At 42.2% G+C, this 20,143-nt stretch overlaps 1 protein-coding gene across 1 annotated transcript in view; it reads right to left on the bottom strand.

The window, feature by feature from the left end:
- Positions 1-1,784: 1,784 nt before the first annotated feature.
- The window catches only part of LRP2 (LDL receptor related protein 2), a 199,290-nt gene continuing 180,931 nt past the window's right edge, over positions 1,785-20,143 (bottom strand). Inside the window, exons 68-79 of the mRNA XM_047872129.1 lie at positions 19,794-19,922; positions 18,332-18,552; positions 17,354-17,530; positions 15,041-15,160; positions 12,456-12,546; positions 11,589-11,656; positions 11,094-11,211; positions 10,431-10,560; positions 9,336-9,440; positions 7,171-7,278; positions 3,506-3,577; positions 1,785-3,316 (exon numbers count right to left, since the gene is read on the bottom strand). Coding sequence (XP_047728085.1) covers positions 3,155-3,316; positions 3,506-3,577; positions 7,171-7,278; positions 9,336-9,440; positions 10,431-10,560; positions 11,094-11,211; positions 11,589-11,656; positions 12,456-12,546; positions 15,041-15,160; positions 17,354-17,530; positions 18,332-18,552; positions 19,794-19,922 — 1,501 coding nt within the window. The 3' untranslated portion in view covers positions 1,785-3,154. The remainder of the gene's footprint in view (positions 3,317-3,505; positions 3,578-7,170; positions 7,279-9,335; positions 9,441-10,430; positions 10,561-11,093; positions 11,212-11,588; positions 11,657-12,455; positions 12,547-15,040; positions 15,161-17,353; positions 17,531-18,331; positions 18,553-19,793; positions 19,923-20,143) is intronic.

Raw genomic sequence — 20,143 nt, 5'->3', positions numbered from 1 at the left:
GTGACAATTCATGATTGTGTGTTACTTAGAGAGGAGAGCAAACAAACTGAAGGATGTGAGTTCCTAGCTCATTCAGGAAAATCTGAAACATACACCAGAATAGAGAGAATAGTATAATAACCCCCATGGACCCAAGGCCCAGCGGCAACATTTCTTGCCTTGTGGCCAATCTCTTTGTATCTCTATCCTGTTCCTCACTCTCTCCCCAGCACACACTGGCTTATTTCAAAGCAAATCACAGATGTGAAGAAAGCAACTTTAGCTTTATTCTCTTGAGGGAGCTTTCAGAAAGGAAACACATAGTCACATAGTATCCCCCTTAGGACATACGGCTTGTGACCATGATGAACACAGGGGGAAGGCGGAACAGAGGCTGAGAGATTAAGGGCAGCCAAGGACTCAAGCCTGCAGTCCAGGGCTCTTTCTAGGATGCCTGGGAAAACCTGTGTATCTCCAACCAGCTTCCTTAGAACCCTCCCTCACCCCAGGGCCTACATAGTTCTTAACTGTCTTTGAGCCAGTCTGAAATATTCCACCTCAAAAATCAAACGTTGGTCTTTTTCCATTTCAGAGAAAAACCAACGTAATGGATGGACTTCTCAATGGAAAATTCTCCCGTCACATATGTTCCTGAAACCCGTGGTCTCTGCATCCCTTTGTCTGCAACTGAGTGCTGGTAGAACACAGAGAGAGTGAGTGAGTGAGTGAATCAGTGAGTGAATAAATAGTAGAAAGCTTACTGGGAAACCCTGGAAAAAGGTGACCGGTATGATCTGACAGCTTTGGGTGGACACACCTGCTGTGGTCATGATTTTATATTGCACACAATACTCCATGTCTGCTACTAAAATTGCCCCTGTTTCACGTGCCAAAATGATGAGCAACCTCAACTTCAGTCCTGTAAATAGTGCCCTGTCTCCCCGGTGTTCCTGCACTGGCAGAGTTTCCAAACAGCTGCCCTGGCTGGAAGGAAGGAAGCAGGGGGGAGAACCCGGCACTGGGGGAGCCTACCAGGAGGGGCTACGGGAGGGCCAAAGTCCACTAGAGAGGACAGGAAGGCACCAGCAGGCTCTCTGAGTCCTTTCTGGGATACACCGGGAAATGAAGCTGAGCAGAAAACGAATTCTCATAAAAGAAATTCCTGAGAACAATTTCATAGTGAGCTTAATGCCCAAAACAAATACCAAAGCTGGAAATTACAAACATTTCCAAGTGCAGGTTCTCCTGGCTCCCTTTTACCCGTGCATTCACACTTTCTACTGGCTGATGCAGCCACCCCCATGTTAATGCATCAGAATACACACCCCACAGAAGCTTGAATTCCAATTTGGAACAAAACTCTCCCCAGCTGCAACTGTCCTCACTGCTCTTCTGTCAGGCTCAGCATGAGGAGCCCGGAGATCCCTCAGCAGTGGGTCCTTTCACTGAGCTCTGGAACACAATCAGATCCGAAAAGGGGGACTTGGCTCAGGGCCTACAGCGTAAGAAGAGGTGGAAATTGACTTTGTAAGGCAATTAAAGGGGCTGCCTCCCCAGAGTTCAGGTGGGAACCTAAGGAGCTACTCCCCTCTGAGATTACCCCACCAGGCCTGTCAGGTCTGCATGTGCTGGGAATTCTTCCTCCCCTCCCTGAACTCTGGACACCCCTAGCTCTCAGGTTGCCTGGCACTTACAGCCCTGAGCTCTGTGTACAGCGAAATACAACCGATTCATAAGCTGGTCTTAAGAAGCACGCCAAAGAAGTCTGATAAAATACACATTTATTAGAAATTTTTCAGCAGCATCATTTCCGTTTGCTTTTCTAATCAAAGTATATTTCAAAAAAATTACAATAAGCTCTCAAAATACAAGCCACAAATATTTTGAGAACTCGGTAACAAAATAATCAGTAGTACATGTTTCATTCATCCATCCATCCATCCATTCATTGTTTTAAAAATGTGCAATATTAGCACAGAGAGCCAGAAATGCTACTCAGTATGGAACTTGTATATTCCTGCCATGGGTCCTGTTGTGAAGATATGCCCACTATTCAAGAGAAACTCTAGGCTCTACAGTACATTCCGATACAAATGTATAATTTAGCCAAAAGGACCTAAAAAAAAGGCTCAATAAGAACAGTTTCCCTTTCTATTCATGTTCAACTTAGGAAATAAATAGTCATTATAATGATATTTTCAGACAGAAACAAAAACCCAGTTGAGGCTTTGCTTAACTGGTATTCGCTTTGCACCTTACTTGATGAAGACACAGATTTGGTTTGAGTCATTCAGCTGGTGAGCTCCAGTGTCTGGGGTAGGTGACCGCCTGAGATGCCAGGCAAGGACGGAAACTGCCCTATGGTCCATCAGGCAAAAGAGCTCGTTCAACTGGACACAAACTCTTTGCGGGACACTTGTACCTCCTGACATGGAATTTTCTCACAGACATCACAAATAAAAACGTTGACTTGACAGCTAGTGAGGTAACACATGTGAAAGTGTTCTGGCTAGACAACACAAACATGCAGAAGGGTGAAATTGAATTGGTTTTCTTCTACCTTCTGCATTATCTGAGGCATCTACGGTCAGACCCAGATGTCTAGATAGCACACAGTGCCCTGTATCCATATGCCTACTAATCAGCTAATCGAATAATCAGCTAATCTTGAACATTAAGTGCTGAGGTGTAAAAATGGACCCAAGAGTGGGGCCTGGGTTTCTTTGCTTGATAATCCTATAGGGAATATGAGTGGTACCTCTTCTTTAGACATGGCGAAAGGCCCCAAGTCAATTCCTTTCTTTGTTGGGTCATTTACTGGAATGATCACCAACCAATTCAGCAGATACTTTTCTCAGCAAATTTAATGATGTGATAATCTTTCCAAAATTTACAAATGTACAGTATATTTATAGCATTACCTTCAGATAGCTTCAGTGCAAAGATATCCATATAGTACATTGTGATAATTATTTGTAAAAATATGAGACAGCATAAGTAAAAAAAAAAAAAAAGACACACAAGACACGGTTTCCAAAGACACTTCCAACTACAGGCAAATGGGAAAAAATATATTTTTTTAATAAAGTACTGAATGTTAACTTTTTCTTCATCTGTTTGTAAAAAATATATGTGCAAAAGTGTGTTTCTAATGATCCCTAAACAGATGGCATAGCTATACCTCAGAGTCTTCTCTAACAAGGTTTGCGGTGTCTGTAAAAGTGTCTTCCGTCGCAGTATAGGTTGGCACTGGGTCCCTCCTTGGAGAACTTTTAGCAGGGAGGGAAGGAGAGGGAGTGGGAGCCACAGCAGTGCTGTCCTTGTGTTCATTCTCCATCTAAGACCACAGGGAAAAACGAATCAGCCATTTATTCCCCCAGTGGGACTGGAAACAGTTTTGTGTGAAGAAAACAAATCTTTACCAGTTTGCTCAGAATAATCTGAGTGTATACCCACCTTAGCCAGACAAGTTATTGCTAAGAAAGAATGCTGAACGCCTGTGGGAACAAAAATTGTCAACAATTACCTCTGCATAGATTGGGTTTTCAAAGTTGGTAGTTGGTTTCAATTTTCGTTTGAAGATACTCCATTTTGTTGCCTAAATGAAAAGGGGGAAAAAGAAAACCTTCAGTAATGGAATTTTTTGCATGGATTTGTTCCTCCATGGAGGTTTTTTTTTTTTTTTAATTTTTTTAAGTTTGTTTGTTTATTAGAAACAGAGCACAAGTGGGGTGGGGCAGAGAGAAAAGGGAGAAAATCTGTGCTAATAGCACAGAGCCCAATGCAGGGCTTGAACTCATGAAACTGAGATCATGACCTGAGCCCAAACCAAGAGTTGAACGCACAAGCAATTGAGCCACACAGGTGCCCAACCTCCTTGTAGGTCTTAAAATGTCTTCTGAGTGAAGGAAAAAGCAAACTGGGACCTGGGACCCCATGACCTGACCCATGGGTACATTGTTCAGTTCCTCCTCAGACAGTCTCCAAACTGAAACTGAAAGTCTCTGGGCTCTTTTCATCTAATAAGTTCAAAGACTTCCTTGACTTGACATGTATAGTTGACAGAATCTGTGCCAACAGAGTCTAGAAGCTTTGACAGAGACAGGCAAGAGATTTCTTCAGGGGTTGCTTAAAACTTAAGGGGAAAGCCAGATTGTAACTCTCATTTCCTAAAATGATGTCTTGATCCTTGGTCAACTCAAACCTATCCCTTCCCCTTCATCATTTCCTCCTGTAATCAAAATAGCAATGGTGACAACAAAAAATAGCATCTATTGAGAGCTTACTATGTATCAGGGGTTAGTCTAAAAGTTTGACAAGTTTTCCCAATTAATCTTCCTGGCAACTCTGAAGTAGGTGCTCTTATTTTATAGATGAGGAAGGAGTCACAGCAAGCGCATATAACTGAACTGTAGGTGGAAGAGTAGGCAATGATGATAGGACTCAGAGGACCATACACTGAAGAACCCCAAAGAGAAATCACCACAGACTATGGCTGGTGGCCCAGGTCTCGCTGAAAAGCTACCCATGGTGCCAGTGCTGGAAACAGCTCTGGCTGCTTCGAGATGGAAGAAGACAAAGGAACAGAAAGGAAGGGCGTGGACAGCCTACTCCAGCAGGAAGCTAAGGTAGCCCATATGTTTTAGGGGCATCTCTTGCTCTGTGAAATTAGGCGGCCAACATGTGAGGACATAGGGGGCACATGGCTACAGGAGAAGACCATTCACTATAACCCACATGTAAGTGAACACCTACTCTGTACATGGCAGCCACCAAGAAAAAGATAAAGACATTTAGATCAAGAGCCTGGCCTCTGGAAGCTTACACTTATGGGATGGGCTCCTTGGAGTTAAGCAATTACTAACAAGAGAAACTGGTGATTTTCACTTTTATCTCCTTGGGAAATCCAGTGCATGTCAACATGACTTGGAAAACAATAGAACTGAGTCATAGGAATTCTTGCGCCTAGCTTTGAGTCTTTTGAGCAGATTTACTGATGAAAGATAAATTTGTGAGCCACTTTGGCACATTAATGTCAACCTAGAGAGAGCCTAACCAAGTGTTGCCTTACTGCTTTAAGCCACATTAGCTGCCATCTCAGTGCCCAGAAGACAACTGATAGAGAGAGATCCCTAGACATAGCACGTAGGACAGACCTTAGAGGGTCTCAGCCTCAACTGATTAAAAACAACAAAACAGAGGAAGAGCCAACACACTGCAAAGGTGAAGATGAGAAAGAAAGAGACTATAACTGATGAAGATCCACTCTCGTCTGAAAAGTCTTTCAGTGTTCATTGTTTCTGATGATAGATGTGCAGGTCAGAGGCTGCAACATCTCCACCACATTCCCCTTCCTGCTCAGGCTGGGAGAGAGCTCTGTCCAATGGAGAAGATCACTAGACTTGAAATGGACTGAAAGAAAAGTTGAGAATATAAAATAAATCTGGCACTGCCTTGGGGTTGAGTTAGATTTAGGGAACACTCAAGAGACACAACATTGCGACACTCAAGACTTGTGACATCCAAGTATTTCGGTGTCTGTAGAAAATTAATCTTCAAAATCCATTTTAAAATGTAGCTTAAAAAAAAATTCAGTCCCTTGAAAAAATATAAAACTGAAAATTCCTTTCTAAGACATTTTTATGTGTCTGGTGTGTGTGTGTGTGTGTGTGTGTGTGTGTGTGTATGTGTGTTCGTGCATGTGTGTATCAGAAGAAGGAATTAGTAAATGAAATATGAAAAGGTAGAGACCTTTGTTATAAACTCTTCATTAGCATTAATTTAGTTCAACTTTTATTTTGATCCAAACAAGCAGAATAGAAACCAATTTCTGAGGTGCTGAAAATTCAGCATGACTTCCAAGTTAACTCTGCAGATACCAGTTATGCTTACAGATTATTTCAGAAACAAGGATTGTGTAAATAGTCAGATTTCTCACTACCCTTGGATTTGTTTCTTTATATTACTTTACAGGGGTCATAGAACCTTAAAACTGAGACATTCCAGATCCTATTGCTCCCAATTGGAAATGGAGGTGCTGAGGCAGAGTGGGGCTGATTTCTGGGATCACAAGGCATTGGGGGAGACACTACTGACACTTAATGGACAGGGGCCAGAAATACTAAAATGTGTTGCAATGCATAGACAAACTTTTGTACCACAAAGAACTATGCCAACAGTGAGCCCAATGAGAAACATAAAGACTCTAAAAACCAGAGGAAAAATATTTTGCCCAAAATCAGACAGTTAGATCTTAAATAGCTTCATATGTGTCCATTAAAACTAGTGATGGATTATATATTAACACAAAATTTCATATCAAATTTAATTGAATTTCTCTCTGTAGACCAATCTAAAAATTTCAAAGTGCCTGAAAGCATGACAGAGAAGCTCTATTCATGATCTTTTTTTCTTTTAATCTCCAGTGTTAAACCCTGTACCTGGCACACCGAGGGCAATAATGTTGGTTGGATGGATAGATGGACAGATGAAGAGAGTATGAATTAGTGCCATCTCGTGGTGAATATAGGTAATAGCAGTAGAGCTAAGAACACAGTACATTATTCAGGGAACAAAGATGTAGACTGTAGAAAAACTGCATTACATGAAAAAGGAAAAGGTCTTCTATATGTGTGATTGACACAGTGAACTCTTTATTCTAAGTCATTCTGTAAAATCAAGTAACTCTAGTCTGAAGAGACTAGATCCTGAAATCTGTTGCCCCTCTTTTTTTTTTTAATTTTTTTTAACATTTATTTATTATTGAGAGACAAAGAGAGACAGAGCATGAGCATGGGAGGGGCAGAGAGAGGATGAGACACAGAATATGAAGGAGGCTCCAGGCTCTGAGCTGTTAGCACAGAGCCCGGCGCAGGGCTCGGACTCACAAACCCAGCGAGATCATGACCTGAGCCAAAGTCAGACACTCAATGCCCCAGTTGCCCTTCTTTTTTCCATATGGTCTCCCACGTCACAAGGAATATCATTCCATCTCAATCCATGCTAGAAATGTGGTTTTAGTTAGTGGAACAATTTTCAATTTGTTATTATTTAAAAATTACCTTTATTAACTGCCTATCTTGGGTCCATGAGCCTATCAGGGTCTCCCTAGTCTCCCCTAGCATTAGCAAACCCAGCAATTCTTAAGCCCTTTGCAAATCCCATACCATTTCAGTAGCCAGACACTGTTACCTGAGTTGCATCAGCACTTGGGGAAGCCGGCTTTGTGTCTGGAGCTATTTCAGAAGGGTTTATGGGACTTCCATAGTTCTGGTTATCCACATTTCCAGATACAGTCACCTGCATGCATATTAAAGGATATTATCCAGTTTTGAAAGAAGTTTTGCTGTGAAGTTTCTTATCAGCTCTTTGGTTCACTTTACTGCCTTGCTTTCTCACAGACATGGTCAGGCACTATTTGTCTTTTTTTTTTTTTTAATTTTTTAATGTTTATTTATTTTTGACAGAGAGAGAGAGAGAGAGAGAGAGAGAGAGAGAGACAGAGCATGAGTGGGGGAGGGGCAGAGAGAGAGAGGGAGACACAGAATAAAGCAGGCTCTAGGCTCTGAGCTGTCAGCACAGAGCCCAATGCGGGGCTCAAACTCACAGACTGTGAGATCATGACCTGAGCTGAAGTCAGACGTTCAACCGACTGACCCACCCAGGCGCCCCGCACTATTTGTCTTAATAGGAGAACAATCCCGTGCCCTAGGACTAAACACCATTCCCATCTCCCCAAAATCAAAGCACCAACCACTATGTCATCTGTCTCATGCCTTAGTCCTGGGAGGCAAACACCCATCACAGTCATACTCTTACTTAGTAATGACAATTTTATTGTGTTCTCTGTGCTGCCTTATTTCCACTGTTGACCATATTTTCAGACAAACAACTCCAATTGTATACTGGCAGCCAAATCTTAGAGGAACAGCATGAATTATTCCCAAACTCAGTGGAGAACTGAGACTCTTATCTTTGGATATTTAGAATAAAATTACTATTCTGAGATGACTGCTTACAAGAGGTTGAATTTCTGAAACAAGAGACATAATGGAATTAATACCCCTCTAGACATTTTCTGCAACATTCATGTGATTCCAAGGTTCCCTCCTAAGCCCAAATTACCATGAATATATAGTTAACAAATTACAAGGTAAAAATTCACTCTTTTTCCCATATTTTTACATTCACTGTTTCGTTTCTTCTCAAACATGTGTTTGTAAACATGGCCTCATTTTATTTCGAGTGAAAATGCCAAATGAAATGCCACATCTATTGTATCATGTGATCATATTTTTGCTACCTGGATATCAAAGGACCAGGAAAAATGCGTAAGATGCAACTGTTTCTGATCTTAAGAATGCTATCCATAAAATAAACCTTTTTATATTTAAAAGGTACCATATCTTATGATTTCAAATGAAGGTTAGGTATTAACCACGAAACTGCATTTCCCTGACGCTGTAGTTGTTTCAACAAAGGAAGTAGGCTAAATGCTGACAGGCACTAGAAGTGGTGTGGGAGCTACTGTTCCAGGTCCAGGGAAAAGTTCTTTCCCTTCATCTACTCACCTATGTCACCTCCCTGCTCCTCTTTTTTTTTTTTTTTTTTTCCAACGTTTATTTATTTTTGGGACAGAGAGAGACAGAGCATGAACGGGGGAGGGACAGAGAGAGAGGGAGACACAGAATCGGAAACAGGCTCCAGGCTCTGAGCCATCAGCCCAGAGCCTGACGCGGGGCTCGAACTCATGGACCGCGAGATCGTGACCTGGCTGAAGTCGGACGCCCAACCGACTGCGCCACCCAGGCGCCCCCTTGCTCCTCTTAAAGATGAGTGAGTAACAGGGCTGCACCAAAGGAAATTTAGGTATCTGCCTACCAACGTTGGGGACTTTAGTTTTCAAAAAAGTATGTGAAAGGCAAGCATAACGAGGTCACCTCAAATAACGCACCGGTGATACCAATAAGAACCCAGAGAGTATACCCAATCCCCCAAATCTCCATATAATGACCTGACAATCATTCACTTGTTCGTTTCACAAATATTTACAGAGAGTCTGTGTGAGTCAGGCACTGCTTGCCAAGCCCCTGAGTGGACTTGTAATTCTTGCTCTGACCACTCAGCATGACAAGGCCCTTGGTCAGCACAGAATGGTTGCCAAGCCGCAGCGACTCTGCAACACGTTGGTGTCATACCCTTGGGTCAGTCCTATTATCACATTTAGTGAACCTGAAGGGTGGGAACACTGCTTCCTTCCATTTGAGGGAAAGTAAGGAGAACCCTAGGAGGGCATTATTCAATAGCACAAGATTGAGAAGTAGCAGAACCTGAAAGAAAGGGCTGTGACTTCTTACCTGGGTTGGCTGGTGAACCACTTTGACATCACTGTCCCTGGATGCATACATTGGGTTTTCAAAGATTATGGGCTGCTTCCCCATCTCCATGGCAAAGTGTTCACTCTGACGGAGAAAAGAAGTATCTGGTTTACACAGGAAGGAAGGTGCCCTCCTCACACCTGGAGGTATACTAGTTGCTATGCCAAATTTATCCAAAAAGAACTTAAAGAAAAAGCCAGGAGACACAAGGCCTCCACACGGCAAACATCACATGAAGTAACAAATGCACTAATTCATCAGATCAAGGAAACAGAAACACTCTTTTACACCCACATTCTCTTTGGCTCGTTAATGCAAATATTCACTTGGGGATAGGTCTGCACAGCAGAGAAAAGGGTGGCTGGTGGAAAAAAGAGCAAAGAGGAGAAGAGGGAGAGGGGAAAGAAGAAAGAATAGGTAATATTGTACTTTTATGCGGAGGTTAAACATGAAAGATTTGGGAGAAAGGCAAAATATTGAAAGTTATTTTCCAGTCCTGGTTATAGATCCTGTACTAGTACACTCATAAAGTAGCCATTTGGTCCTCACAAGAGGTATTACTGTATCCATTTTATAGATGGGGACAACGAGGGTCAGAGCGATCAAGCTTCATGCCTATTATTACATTCTTAGAAGGCGGCAGAGCTGTGATTTGAACCAACCACTGCATCTAAAATCACTATGTATCCCAACTATACACATTGGTGGGAAAATATAGAAGACTAGGAAACATGGATTTCCCTACTCCTTCCCTTAACATACAAAGAGTCATCAAATAAAAACAATACCATGCTCTCTCTCCCCTCTCCCCCAAAAAACATAAGACTCTTTAAGATTCTCACTAAACTTGACACAGTTTAGAATTCAAGTGTGGCTTAGAGCAGGGGTAAAGTGCAATTTTATTACTAATATGTTAGAGACCTTTCTGCAAAAACGTAATGTTTCCTAATTTTGTAAAGAGTTTACGTTGAGAAGCATACCGTTTCATTTTTATTCTAGGTTAATTTTATTCTCTATAAAAAGTGTTTCTTTTATAAAACAGTAAACATACAGCCATTTTGCAGCCACACTCACCATCACCACTGATCTGTCAATGGCGGACTCAGGCCCAAAACCAGACACTCCAATATCCATGTTAACATCTGCTCCTGATCTGAAGGTCACCCCATTTCCATTTTCAGAGGATTTAACCAGACTGCTTAAGCTGAAATAAAGTAATTGAAACAGTGTACGATTTTTTAAGCCACCTGTTGCAATAGTACCCTCTCCTCCATATTGCTAAAGCTTACTTAAATGAAACGCTCAATTCCCACTCTGAATTCATACATCAAATATGGTAGGAAGTTGCCTTAGCTACACAGATGTGTTAAAGCACATTGTTGAATGCTTGACATCTAAGAGAGGGCTAACTTGGCACTTGCAGGAATAAAGCCTGGTCCAACCCACAGACTGTGTTCCAGTCTAACCTGAATCCCCACCAGTGGGCATAACTATTTGGACTATAAAGTGTGATTTGCATTCAGGCTTCAAAAAAGCATTAGATTAAGAGGTTGTGATTTGAAATGATGGCTTTTAAGTTCAATACTTTTTGTTTTTCTACAGAATAGGTTAAGCTGCACGTTATGCTATTTTAACTTACAAAAAAACCAAACCAAAACAAAACAAAAAACCCTGAATTATTCACATAGTCACATCACCCAAGCTTCTAAAATCAATATTCCACATGATGAAACTGACCTTGGTAGCTTGGGCAGAGAAGGCAAAAGGGAGCCAGTTCTCCTGTAGTGGAAAAATCCTAATGCTGCCAACGCTCCAATTATGATGATCAGGATGCCTGTCAACAGCACAGCCACTGCTGCCACCAAAGAGGGAAGAAAAAGTGACCATATCAGCATGGGGAAAGGGAAAGAAACCAATAGACTTAAGACTGGAAGCTGAGGGCAGAACCAATTCAAAGACTGAGTTAAACAGAATATAAACAGCTTTCAACTTAGGAGCTGTGAAGCATTTCCAGGTCACTCATATATATTTCTTTAATGTTTAGAGTGTGAGAGAGGTGGGGGACAGAGAGAGAGGGGAACAGAGAATCCCAAGTGGGCTCTGCGCTGACAGCAGGAAGCCCAATGTGGGGTTCGAACTCACAAACCGATATCATGACCTGAGCCAAAGTCGGACACTCAAACAACTGAGCCACCCAGGCGCCCCCAGGTTGCTCATATTCTTAAAACTTACTTGTTCCTGGAGGGACGCCTTTTGAAAGTCCTATTTCACAATATTTTCCCATGTAGCCACTGGGACACCTGAAAGTGAAAGGAGAATTGCTCACAAGCTGTGGCATTCTTAGGCTTCCATAGCTATTGTACAAGCACATCTTCAGGTAGAGAGAGGTTTGACCGAGCAAATTACACGTGGGACAGTCAGTGTATCTTGCACGACTTTGTTTATTCTGCCAAGATATGATGAGCAGCAAAAACAACTGACTTTGATCTGACTATGAAATTCACTTTCAATGCTGTGGCTATGACACCTTCAAGGTCATCAAATAAATGTATTGGTGTCTACTCTATGCAATGTTTCCATTGAGAATGAAAATGGAAACCAAGATTGTATTCTTTCCGCTGATATGTTTCCATTAAACGGTTTTTAAAGACCTCCATTTATCTTGTGCCACGTTAGAGCTTTCTCAAGAATTCTTTTTTTTTCCCCCAAATCTTTAGCCCAGTCTCTGCTCATCACAAGTGCTTGGGCTGACTCAGCTCTGCTGACAGCTGGTCTCCCACACTCCAAGTGTAATTAACACCAGGTGAGTAGAGAAATTGGGGCTGTCACTTCTCTAATCCCTGTTACAGTTGGCTCACAATCCTGTGGCATCTCATGGGGGCTTGTTGGAAATGCAGAATCCCTGTGAATGAGATGATACTTATGTACAGTATGGTTTGAGAAGCACTGCCTTAGTTCTCTGCAGACTCTCCCAAGGGAGGGCAAGCTGGTCACGATGTGAAAATTAGTGAACTGGCAAGGCTCCTCTACTTGTTTTTCTGGATATTTGTCTTAAATTCCCCCAAGGCCTACAACTCGGACCTCAACATTCAGACTTACTTGCATTTGGGGAGGTCATTCTCATCAAAATAGCAATTTCCTCCGTACATACACCTGCATGGGGGGGGCATGTTGATAGGACTTTCGATGGCTGCAGAAAGGGAAAGCCATGCATGTGTTAGTCAGCCACACTCAGCAGAGCACCCAAACCATGCAAATGTGCTTCAGGCCCAGGGTCAGAGTGGGGAGTGGATGGGGGCAGGGCAGCTAATTAGTTTCCTCATCAAAACGGTACCTTCCACTTAAGTCAGATGAATATCCTTATCAATAATAAGGTCTTGGAGAGTAATGTACATTTGGTGGAAAGAAAGAGGCAATTTATAGCATTTTCCCCCCAGTGGAGAGATGCTACACTCCAGAACATATATTAACATTTAAAAGAAACTTGTGGTAAAGAAATCTCTTAGGACATTCGTATTCTCATTTGAAGTTTTCAGAATTCTCCTCTGCAAGCCCAGTGAAACACAAGAGTTCAATCTGGGCACACCTCAACACTTCATCTGAAGGCTTCAAAGCATCAGGGACCCATCAATCAAGCAACAATGCAGATACACAGATGCCTGATAGACAGCTGGTTAGAGATGTCCTATTTTTTAAGTCCTCCAACTTGCCCTTGCTCTGGGTCCCTGCTCCAGCTCAGCCCCCACGTACTCCTTGGAGGTGCCTGATGGGGCTGTTAGCGTCTCCATGTCTTATACCTAGAAGATGCTCAGTAAGTATCTGTCACATGTGCACTTATTTAAGGAGCTCAGATATCCTCCTGGCTCAGTCCCTCTATTTGAATCTCTACTCAAAGTTCATTTTATCACAGAGGCCTTCCCAGAACTCTCTACCTAAAGGCCACCCAACTCCCACCTGACCCTCATCCCTCTTACCCTGCTTTCGTTTTCTCCTTTTGCTTTTACTATCTGACATTATACATTTGGGGAGGGGGGGCAGTCTCTATTTAGAATCTCTATTAGAATATAAACTCAACAAAGGCAAGGGATCTGTTTTGTTCACTTTCATTATCTCCAGCACTTAGTACTTAGCACATAGTAGGCTCTCAATAAATACTTATCAAATTAATTAATTAAAATGCCAAACTAAGACCCCATATGGAACAACTACCACCATTATTGTGCTTGCTTTGGTTAAAGTTCTTTTAAACAAGAATCTGACTATAATGCACTTGGCAAACAATGTAAATGAGGAAAGTAGTAGATGAAGTAACATCTTGGACAACACCGCCCATGAGTGCGAAATTGTGATAAATGTCAGAACCATCTGTCTACAGCATACAACAAATGTCAAAAGCTTGAAATTGTTTGGCTCAAAATATTACTAAATACTGTAATCTTGCCAATATTTCCCCCAGCCTCGGGATGAGAGTGGGGACAGGGGAAGAGAAGCGGGAGTAGCTGTTTTTTGGTTCCTGCGTTCATTCTCTAAACCTGCCAACTTTTCCAGCTGGTTCAGAAGAGCCAAAAGTTGGTGCCTTGTTTAACCACTTGCTCCCCCTGGTGGCCACAGGTGGTTAAGCATAGCATCATCAGCTAAAACTGAGGGAAGGGAACCATAAAATGGGCCACTAAAAAATAAAAACAAGGATGTGAGCCACAAAATGGGCTGCTAGCAAACTACAGGATGATTTTTTTTAATGAGTATTATTAAGAATTGGATACCAGCCAGGGACACTAGTTATTCCCCAGGACTTATATATACTCCCTAATTTAAGAGTCACTGAAGAAAGGTCCTGCTAGGCACAGATCATCCACAGCATTTGGGATGAGAAATAAAGCACTGCTTCCTTATTCCAGCCTCCAACAATGTAAAATGTTTTTTTTTTTTAACGTTTATTTATTTCTGAGACAGAGAGAGACAGAGCATGAACAGGGGAGGGGCAGAGTGAGAGGGAGACACAGAATCTGAAAGAGGCTCCAGGCTCTGAGCTGTCAGCACAGAGCCCGACGCGGGACTCAAACTCACGGACCGTGAGATCATGACCTGAGCCGAAGTCGGACGCTTAACCGACCAAGCCACCCAGGCGCGCCCCATAAGGTATCTTTTTAAATGTACCTTTTTCACTTGTCAAAACTTTGAAATGAGCATGTGAGGAAAAGAGTGACCCTCCTCTCGCCCTCCCATCCGCACTGGATAAGGTCCCCCACCTCAGGAAACTGGTTCCCCACTTGAGGAACCCCAATTAAAGCCAGATGGATTCTGGGGCAACAGACATCCAGTATGAAGGTAAAGAAAGGAGGTAGAGACCTTATCGAAAACCCACTCTTCCAAATATCCTTACAAAACAACACAATGGTAGATTTGGGGGCACTGGATTTGTACCCTACAGATCCTAGCAAATAATTCTCAGCAATCACTGGAACACCAACTCTGTTTGGCTCCCTAAGTCCCACTCAGCTCTGTTCATATCTCCCCATCTCTCATCCCTCCTTCGAGCCACCCCCGCTCTATCCTGCAAAGGACCCAGCCACACAAGGATTTTTTCCAGGCTCCTGCAGGAAGAGAAGCACAAGTAGGGAAGTTACTGAAGAAGGCAGAAGAGCATTCCCAGGCCCCCATGGCTGTGCAGACAGCACCCCTACCTGCGTTACAATCAGTGGTGCTCCCTGCTATAAAGGTGGAGCCTTGGGGACAGGCACAGCTGTATCCTCCAGGTCTCAGGAGGCAGAGGTGACTGCAGACATTTTTGCAGCGGTTGGGCACTGGAAAGCACATGAGAACAGTGGTTAGGGTCTGAAGAGGGAATGAGTTCACCAACCAAAGATACACCCATCAACTGAGTTGTGGCCCTGCCAGGTGACATCAGAGCCCAGCACCTCTAGGTCACATGCCACCTGGCTATTCACCTCATTTACATGACCGTCCCCATGGCACCCCATCAGAGTGGCACAGCCACCCTCCTACTTCTCACCATCCTACACTCACACTGTCTACTGGCCATCACTTATCTCCTCCCCGTCTCTGGCAGATTTGGAAGGTAGGTGTCCAGTCCACTGCATGACCACAAAAACTAATCAACACAAAGCAATTTGAGATAGTTCAAAAGACCACAAAGACCCTATTATTATGTCAATATTTGTCGTTACCTAAATTTGGATAGATCATAATGTGTCCAAATTATATATTACATATGATTTCCACCCTACCCGCACAGGAGTACTTTCTTCAAGTACTTTCCTTACTTGAAAAACAAGGGAATTTAGACCTGTGATTATCAGAATCACCTGAGAGCTATGCACAACTACTGATGCCCAGTCACAGAAATTCAGATTTAAATTGGTCTAGGATGTTACAAGTGTTACCGTTAAAAGCTCCTCAAGTAATTCTAGAGTCATCTGAATTCTACCTTAGCATGTACTATGATTTCTCCAAGGTATAGATGACCTCTAAACTTCTCAGACTAACATTCTGTGATCCTGATTCTCTGTCATCCAGTCTATAACTACAGACAAGGAAATGGCTATAAAATAATAAGCCATATTCCAAAGTCTCACTCAAAATCTGCCCCATTACCATTTCTTCAGCTCTCTAGAAAAGAGCTTTTCAAACTTGAATGTAATTAATACAAACCACCTGGGGAATTTGATTCGAAAAGGCTGGGTGGGGCCTGAGAGACTTGCATGTCTCACCAGTGCTACTGGTCCACAGCCCATACTTGAGTAGGGCCTGGAGCAGGACTTCTCAAATGTGGTTCCTGAACCAGCAACATTGGTGTCAGTTGGGAATTTGTTAGAAATGCAAATTTTAGGCCACCTCAGGCATATTAAATCAGAAATCTCTCAGGTAGGGCCCAGCAATCTGTGTTCAACAAGCCCTCTAGATGATTATGATATATGCTAAAATCTGAGAACTACTGGTCCAGAGTAAATGTTAATCTGGCACAGCTTGGTCTAGATTTCTGGCCTACACAGCAATCAGCATTCTCCAAAGGGGGCCCAGCCAACTCCACTGACTCCTAGGTAGCCTTTTCTACAAAGGCCAGAGAGGGGGCTCACCACATGTACCGTCCTCTCCCTTCTTGCCTTTAAAACTGCCCAGCACGAGAGCCCCAGGAGCATGGAGGACTTACGAGCTATTATACTGGTGGGGTTCCCTATATGTGAGATGAAAATAAAATCTAATTATAATTCTGGAGATTAACTAAAGTAACAAATGTCTGGGTTAACACTTGAAGAGAGAATCTGACTTATAGAGCTTAATAAAAGCCTATTTCCTTTCCTCACTTCAAAAATTTCCTTCCCTTTTATCTAGCTTGATTCAGTGGTGAAGGATGAATTAGAACACAGGTAACCTGGTGAAGCAGGACCCACAACTAAGAAAATGGGAGAGAGGGGAGGGGGTAGAAATGCATGACTGACAATTTTAAACTGAAGCTCACGTAGCTCAGGATAACTTGACTAGCCTAATGTTCACGAAACCCATTGTTACCCACCTGACACCTAGCAAGGGTTTGACGCCTACTGGATTCTGTGGCCTAGAAGTACATACTTGTAACTCCAAACAATGAGGGCCGAAAAAAAAATTTTTTCTTAAACAGGCTCCAAGCCCAGTGTGGAGGCCAACACAGGGCTTGAACTCATGACCCTGAGATCAAGACCTGAGCTGAGATCAAGAGTTGGACATTTAACCAACTAAGCCACCCAGGCACCCCAGGACTGAAATATGTTTACTTCATATCTGCTGGTGGTGTATATAATTACATTTGACCGCCAATTTTATTTTTCTTTGGTCGAAATGGTTAAAACACACACACACACACACACACACACACACACACCTTTCATGCACCAAGAGATCAGACTATTATAATCCACTACCATTTTCCAACAATATAGCCATTAATTTGAAATAAGATTTCTAGATAATGAGGAACATCTTACTCCAAGGGATGTTACCTGACCGATCGTATCTATGTTGATGGAAGATTCGAACTTGAGTGAGCCATGGGTTCACCATCAGCATTTTCTCCTTCTCGTCTTGCCCAAATTTATCTTGCTTCCATACTTCTCCCTTATTCTTAGATATCCAGTAAAACTGGCCTTCAAAGATGTCCAGGTTATATGGGTTCATTGCTGCTTACCCACAGAGGAAAACCAAAACAAAGCAAGATAATTGAATAGAAAATTCCCTACCCCTCTTTTATGTCAGATGTCGTTATGCTTGAGTTATTCCCTAATTCAATGCCTTGAAAATCCAGGAACATTCAGGCAGACTTTCTGAACATGTGACCACAAAAGTGTGCTACTTTGGGAGATCAAGATGACAGACATTAAACTAGATTAATGTCTACTGGTTCATGCCAATTATAGAGTACTTGCTCGCTTTCAAGTTGCTGATTTGATTTTCTCTTTGGACAATAATTTGGATGGCAGAGATCCTTTTTTTTTTCTTTGAACAGAAGATACCACTTATCAGGAAAAGCTGGTAGATACTGGATTGTTGCAGTTCTGCAGAAATCTGGATTAGAAAATAAAATGTTTCTCTCCTTCTAGATGTTTCCAGTTGTACATAATAAACAATTGAGCATAATAAAAACAAATAGGTCTAGAAATGGTTAGACATGGATTTCCATTGGTACACATGACTGTCACCCCTATCAGGGCAACCTAATGGGAAACTTGGTTATTTCAATATCTGTTGCTAAGATTCTCTTTTAAAAATTATGTTAAAAGGATAAAAACAAAACCAAACCAAACCTTAATTACTGCTAACGGATTCATTTGCATTTAAATCAGCAGCTGGAAGTTGAGGGGAGCAGTATCTAAGAAAATGTATCAATCGGTTCCTAAGATTCAGATTCCTTCTGGAGAAAATGGGCAGAGACCCAAAATATATTTATTATTTAACATGGTAAATTGTAACTCATTTCTAACCTGCATTTGCAACGATTCTTCTATCAGTCCCATCATGTTTTATACTTTCAATATTGTTCTCCTTGAAGTCACTCCAGTAGATCCGGTCATTGTTCAGATAATCAATAGTGAGGCCTGTTGGCCAACCAAGGTCCTCCTGAACCAGGATGTTCCGATGCTGTCCATCCATCCAAGCAGACTCGATTTTAGGTTCTCTGCCCCAGTCAGTCCAGTACATAAGCCTGTAATGGAAAGTTTCCTCTAGTGAGGCTTCTACACTGAAGCAGAGCATGAACTTCCAAAAAGGAAATCAACTGTTTTTCATTGAGATCTGGGTGCTAAGTGATGCTATTTTTATACTTTACTTTAGAAGAAAGGGAGAGAAAAGGAGGGGCCAGTGCATCTGTAGTCCTTCCTGAAAACTTCCTCAATAGAGACTGCCCAGCCCTGTCCAAGTATATACATTCAGACAATTTAAAATGTATAATGACAAAGCTGTTCATTCTTCATAAAGTATTTATTGAATGCCTATGTGTGAGCAGCACTGTCCTGTGTTCGAGATGTATCAGAGAACAAAACAAGAATTCCTATTTTAAAATGGAGACCAGGGATTGCACCACCTCAAATACCGGGAAAAGACCAGGCAGGCAAAAAAAATGACTGGAGCACAGCAGTCATGAACATCAAGTGATGGTGAGAGCAAAGCCCTGTCTACAAGTTCCAGGCAATACTGCATCAAGAATAACTGATAACTGGTGTTATCAGTTGTTCTGGTCTTTCAAGCCAAACATACAGCGTAAAATGTGTGTGTGTGTGTGTGTGTGTGTGTGTGTGTGTGTGTGTTAGCAATTAAATTTAAAAAACCTTAAAGCTCTGTTTAGTTCAAGTAAAATATATCTGTGAGCCATATTTAGCCTACCAGCTACCACTTTGCAGCCTCTAGTCTAAACCAATCACCAGGTATAAACCAATCCTTAAATTCTATTGAGAAATGTGTGGATTTTGGACAACTGGGCTATGGAAAAAATTGTGGCCAGAGGCCTTCCCCTTACACAGTATCAGTCTGAAGCTTGGATGGTCCTAAAGATCTTTAGGTCATCTTAAATTAGTCATAGATGTCAATGCAAAAAGTTCAAAGTCAATTTCAGTACAATTAGGGAAAAATAATTAAAGATATAATTTCTTGAAAATCCAGTGGCAAATATCTAGAAAAGACTCCTTCAAGTACTCGGGTGCCTGGGTGGCTCAGTTAAGTGTCCAACTTGTTTAAGTTGGACACTTGGTTAAGTGTCCAACTCTTGATTTGGGCTCAGGCAGGTCATGATCTCACAGTGTATTGGCTCTGCACTGACAGCGTGCAACCTGCTTGGGATTCTCCCCCTCTCTCTGTCCTCTGTCCCTCTCCTGCTGGCATTCTCTGTCTCTCTCATAATAAAATAAATAAACTTTAAAAAAAAAAAAAAGGACTCCTACAAGTACTTACCCTAGTTTGGGATTCACAACCACTGCAGCTGGTTGATCCAGTTGGGTGGAAATCAGCCACTTTGTGTACCTCCCATCAAGTTTAGCCACCTGGATCCGTTTACTCTTGGCATCTGACCAGTAAATATGCCTGAATTTAAAGGGACAAAGTTAAAAATCCAAAAAATCTCGACTGGTCATTTCTAGGGAAGAGGTTTGAAGATGAAAGAATTCAGTTTGGAAGCTGGGGCCAACAAGACAACCACTTAGATACTCATGATGAGAGCAGAGTCTCCCTCCATCAGGAATGCCCCAATCTCTTCAGCCAAGGGAGCATCTTTGGAAAGTTACAAGTGGAAGAGTAAGGGATAG

Source organism: Prionailurus viverrinus, chromosome C1, assembly GCF_022837055.1.
Source record: "Prionailurus viverrinus isolate Anna chromosome C1, UM_Priviv_1.0, whole genome shotgun sequence".
NCBI lineage: Eukaryota > Metazoa > Chordata > Mammalia > Carnivora > Felidae > Prionailurus > Prionailurus viverrinus.
This window is presented reverse-complemented; position numbering and strand designations above follow the sequence as displayed.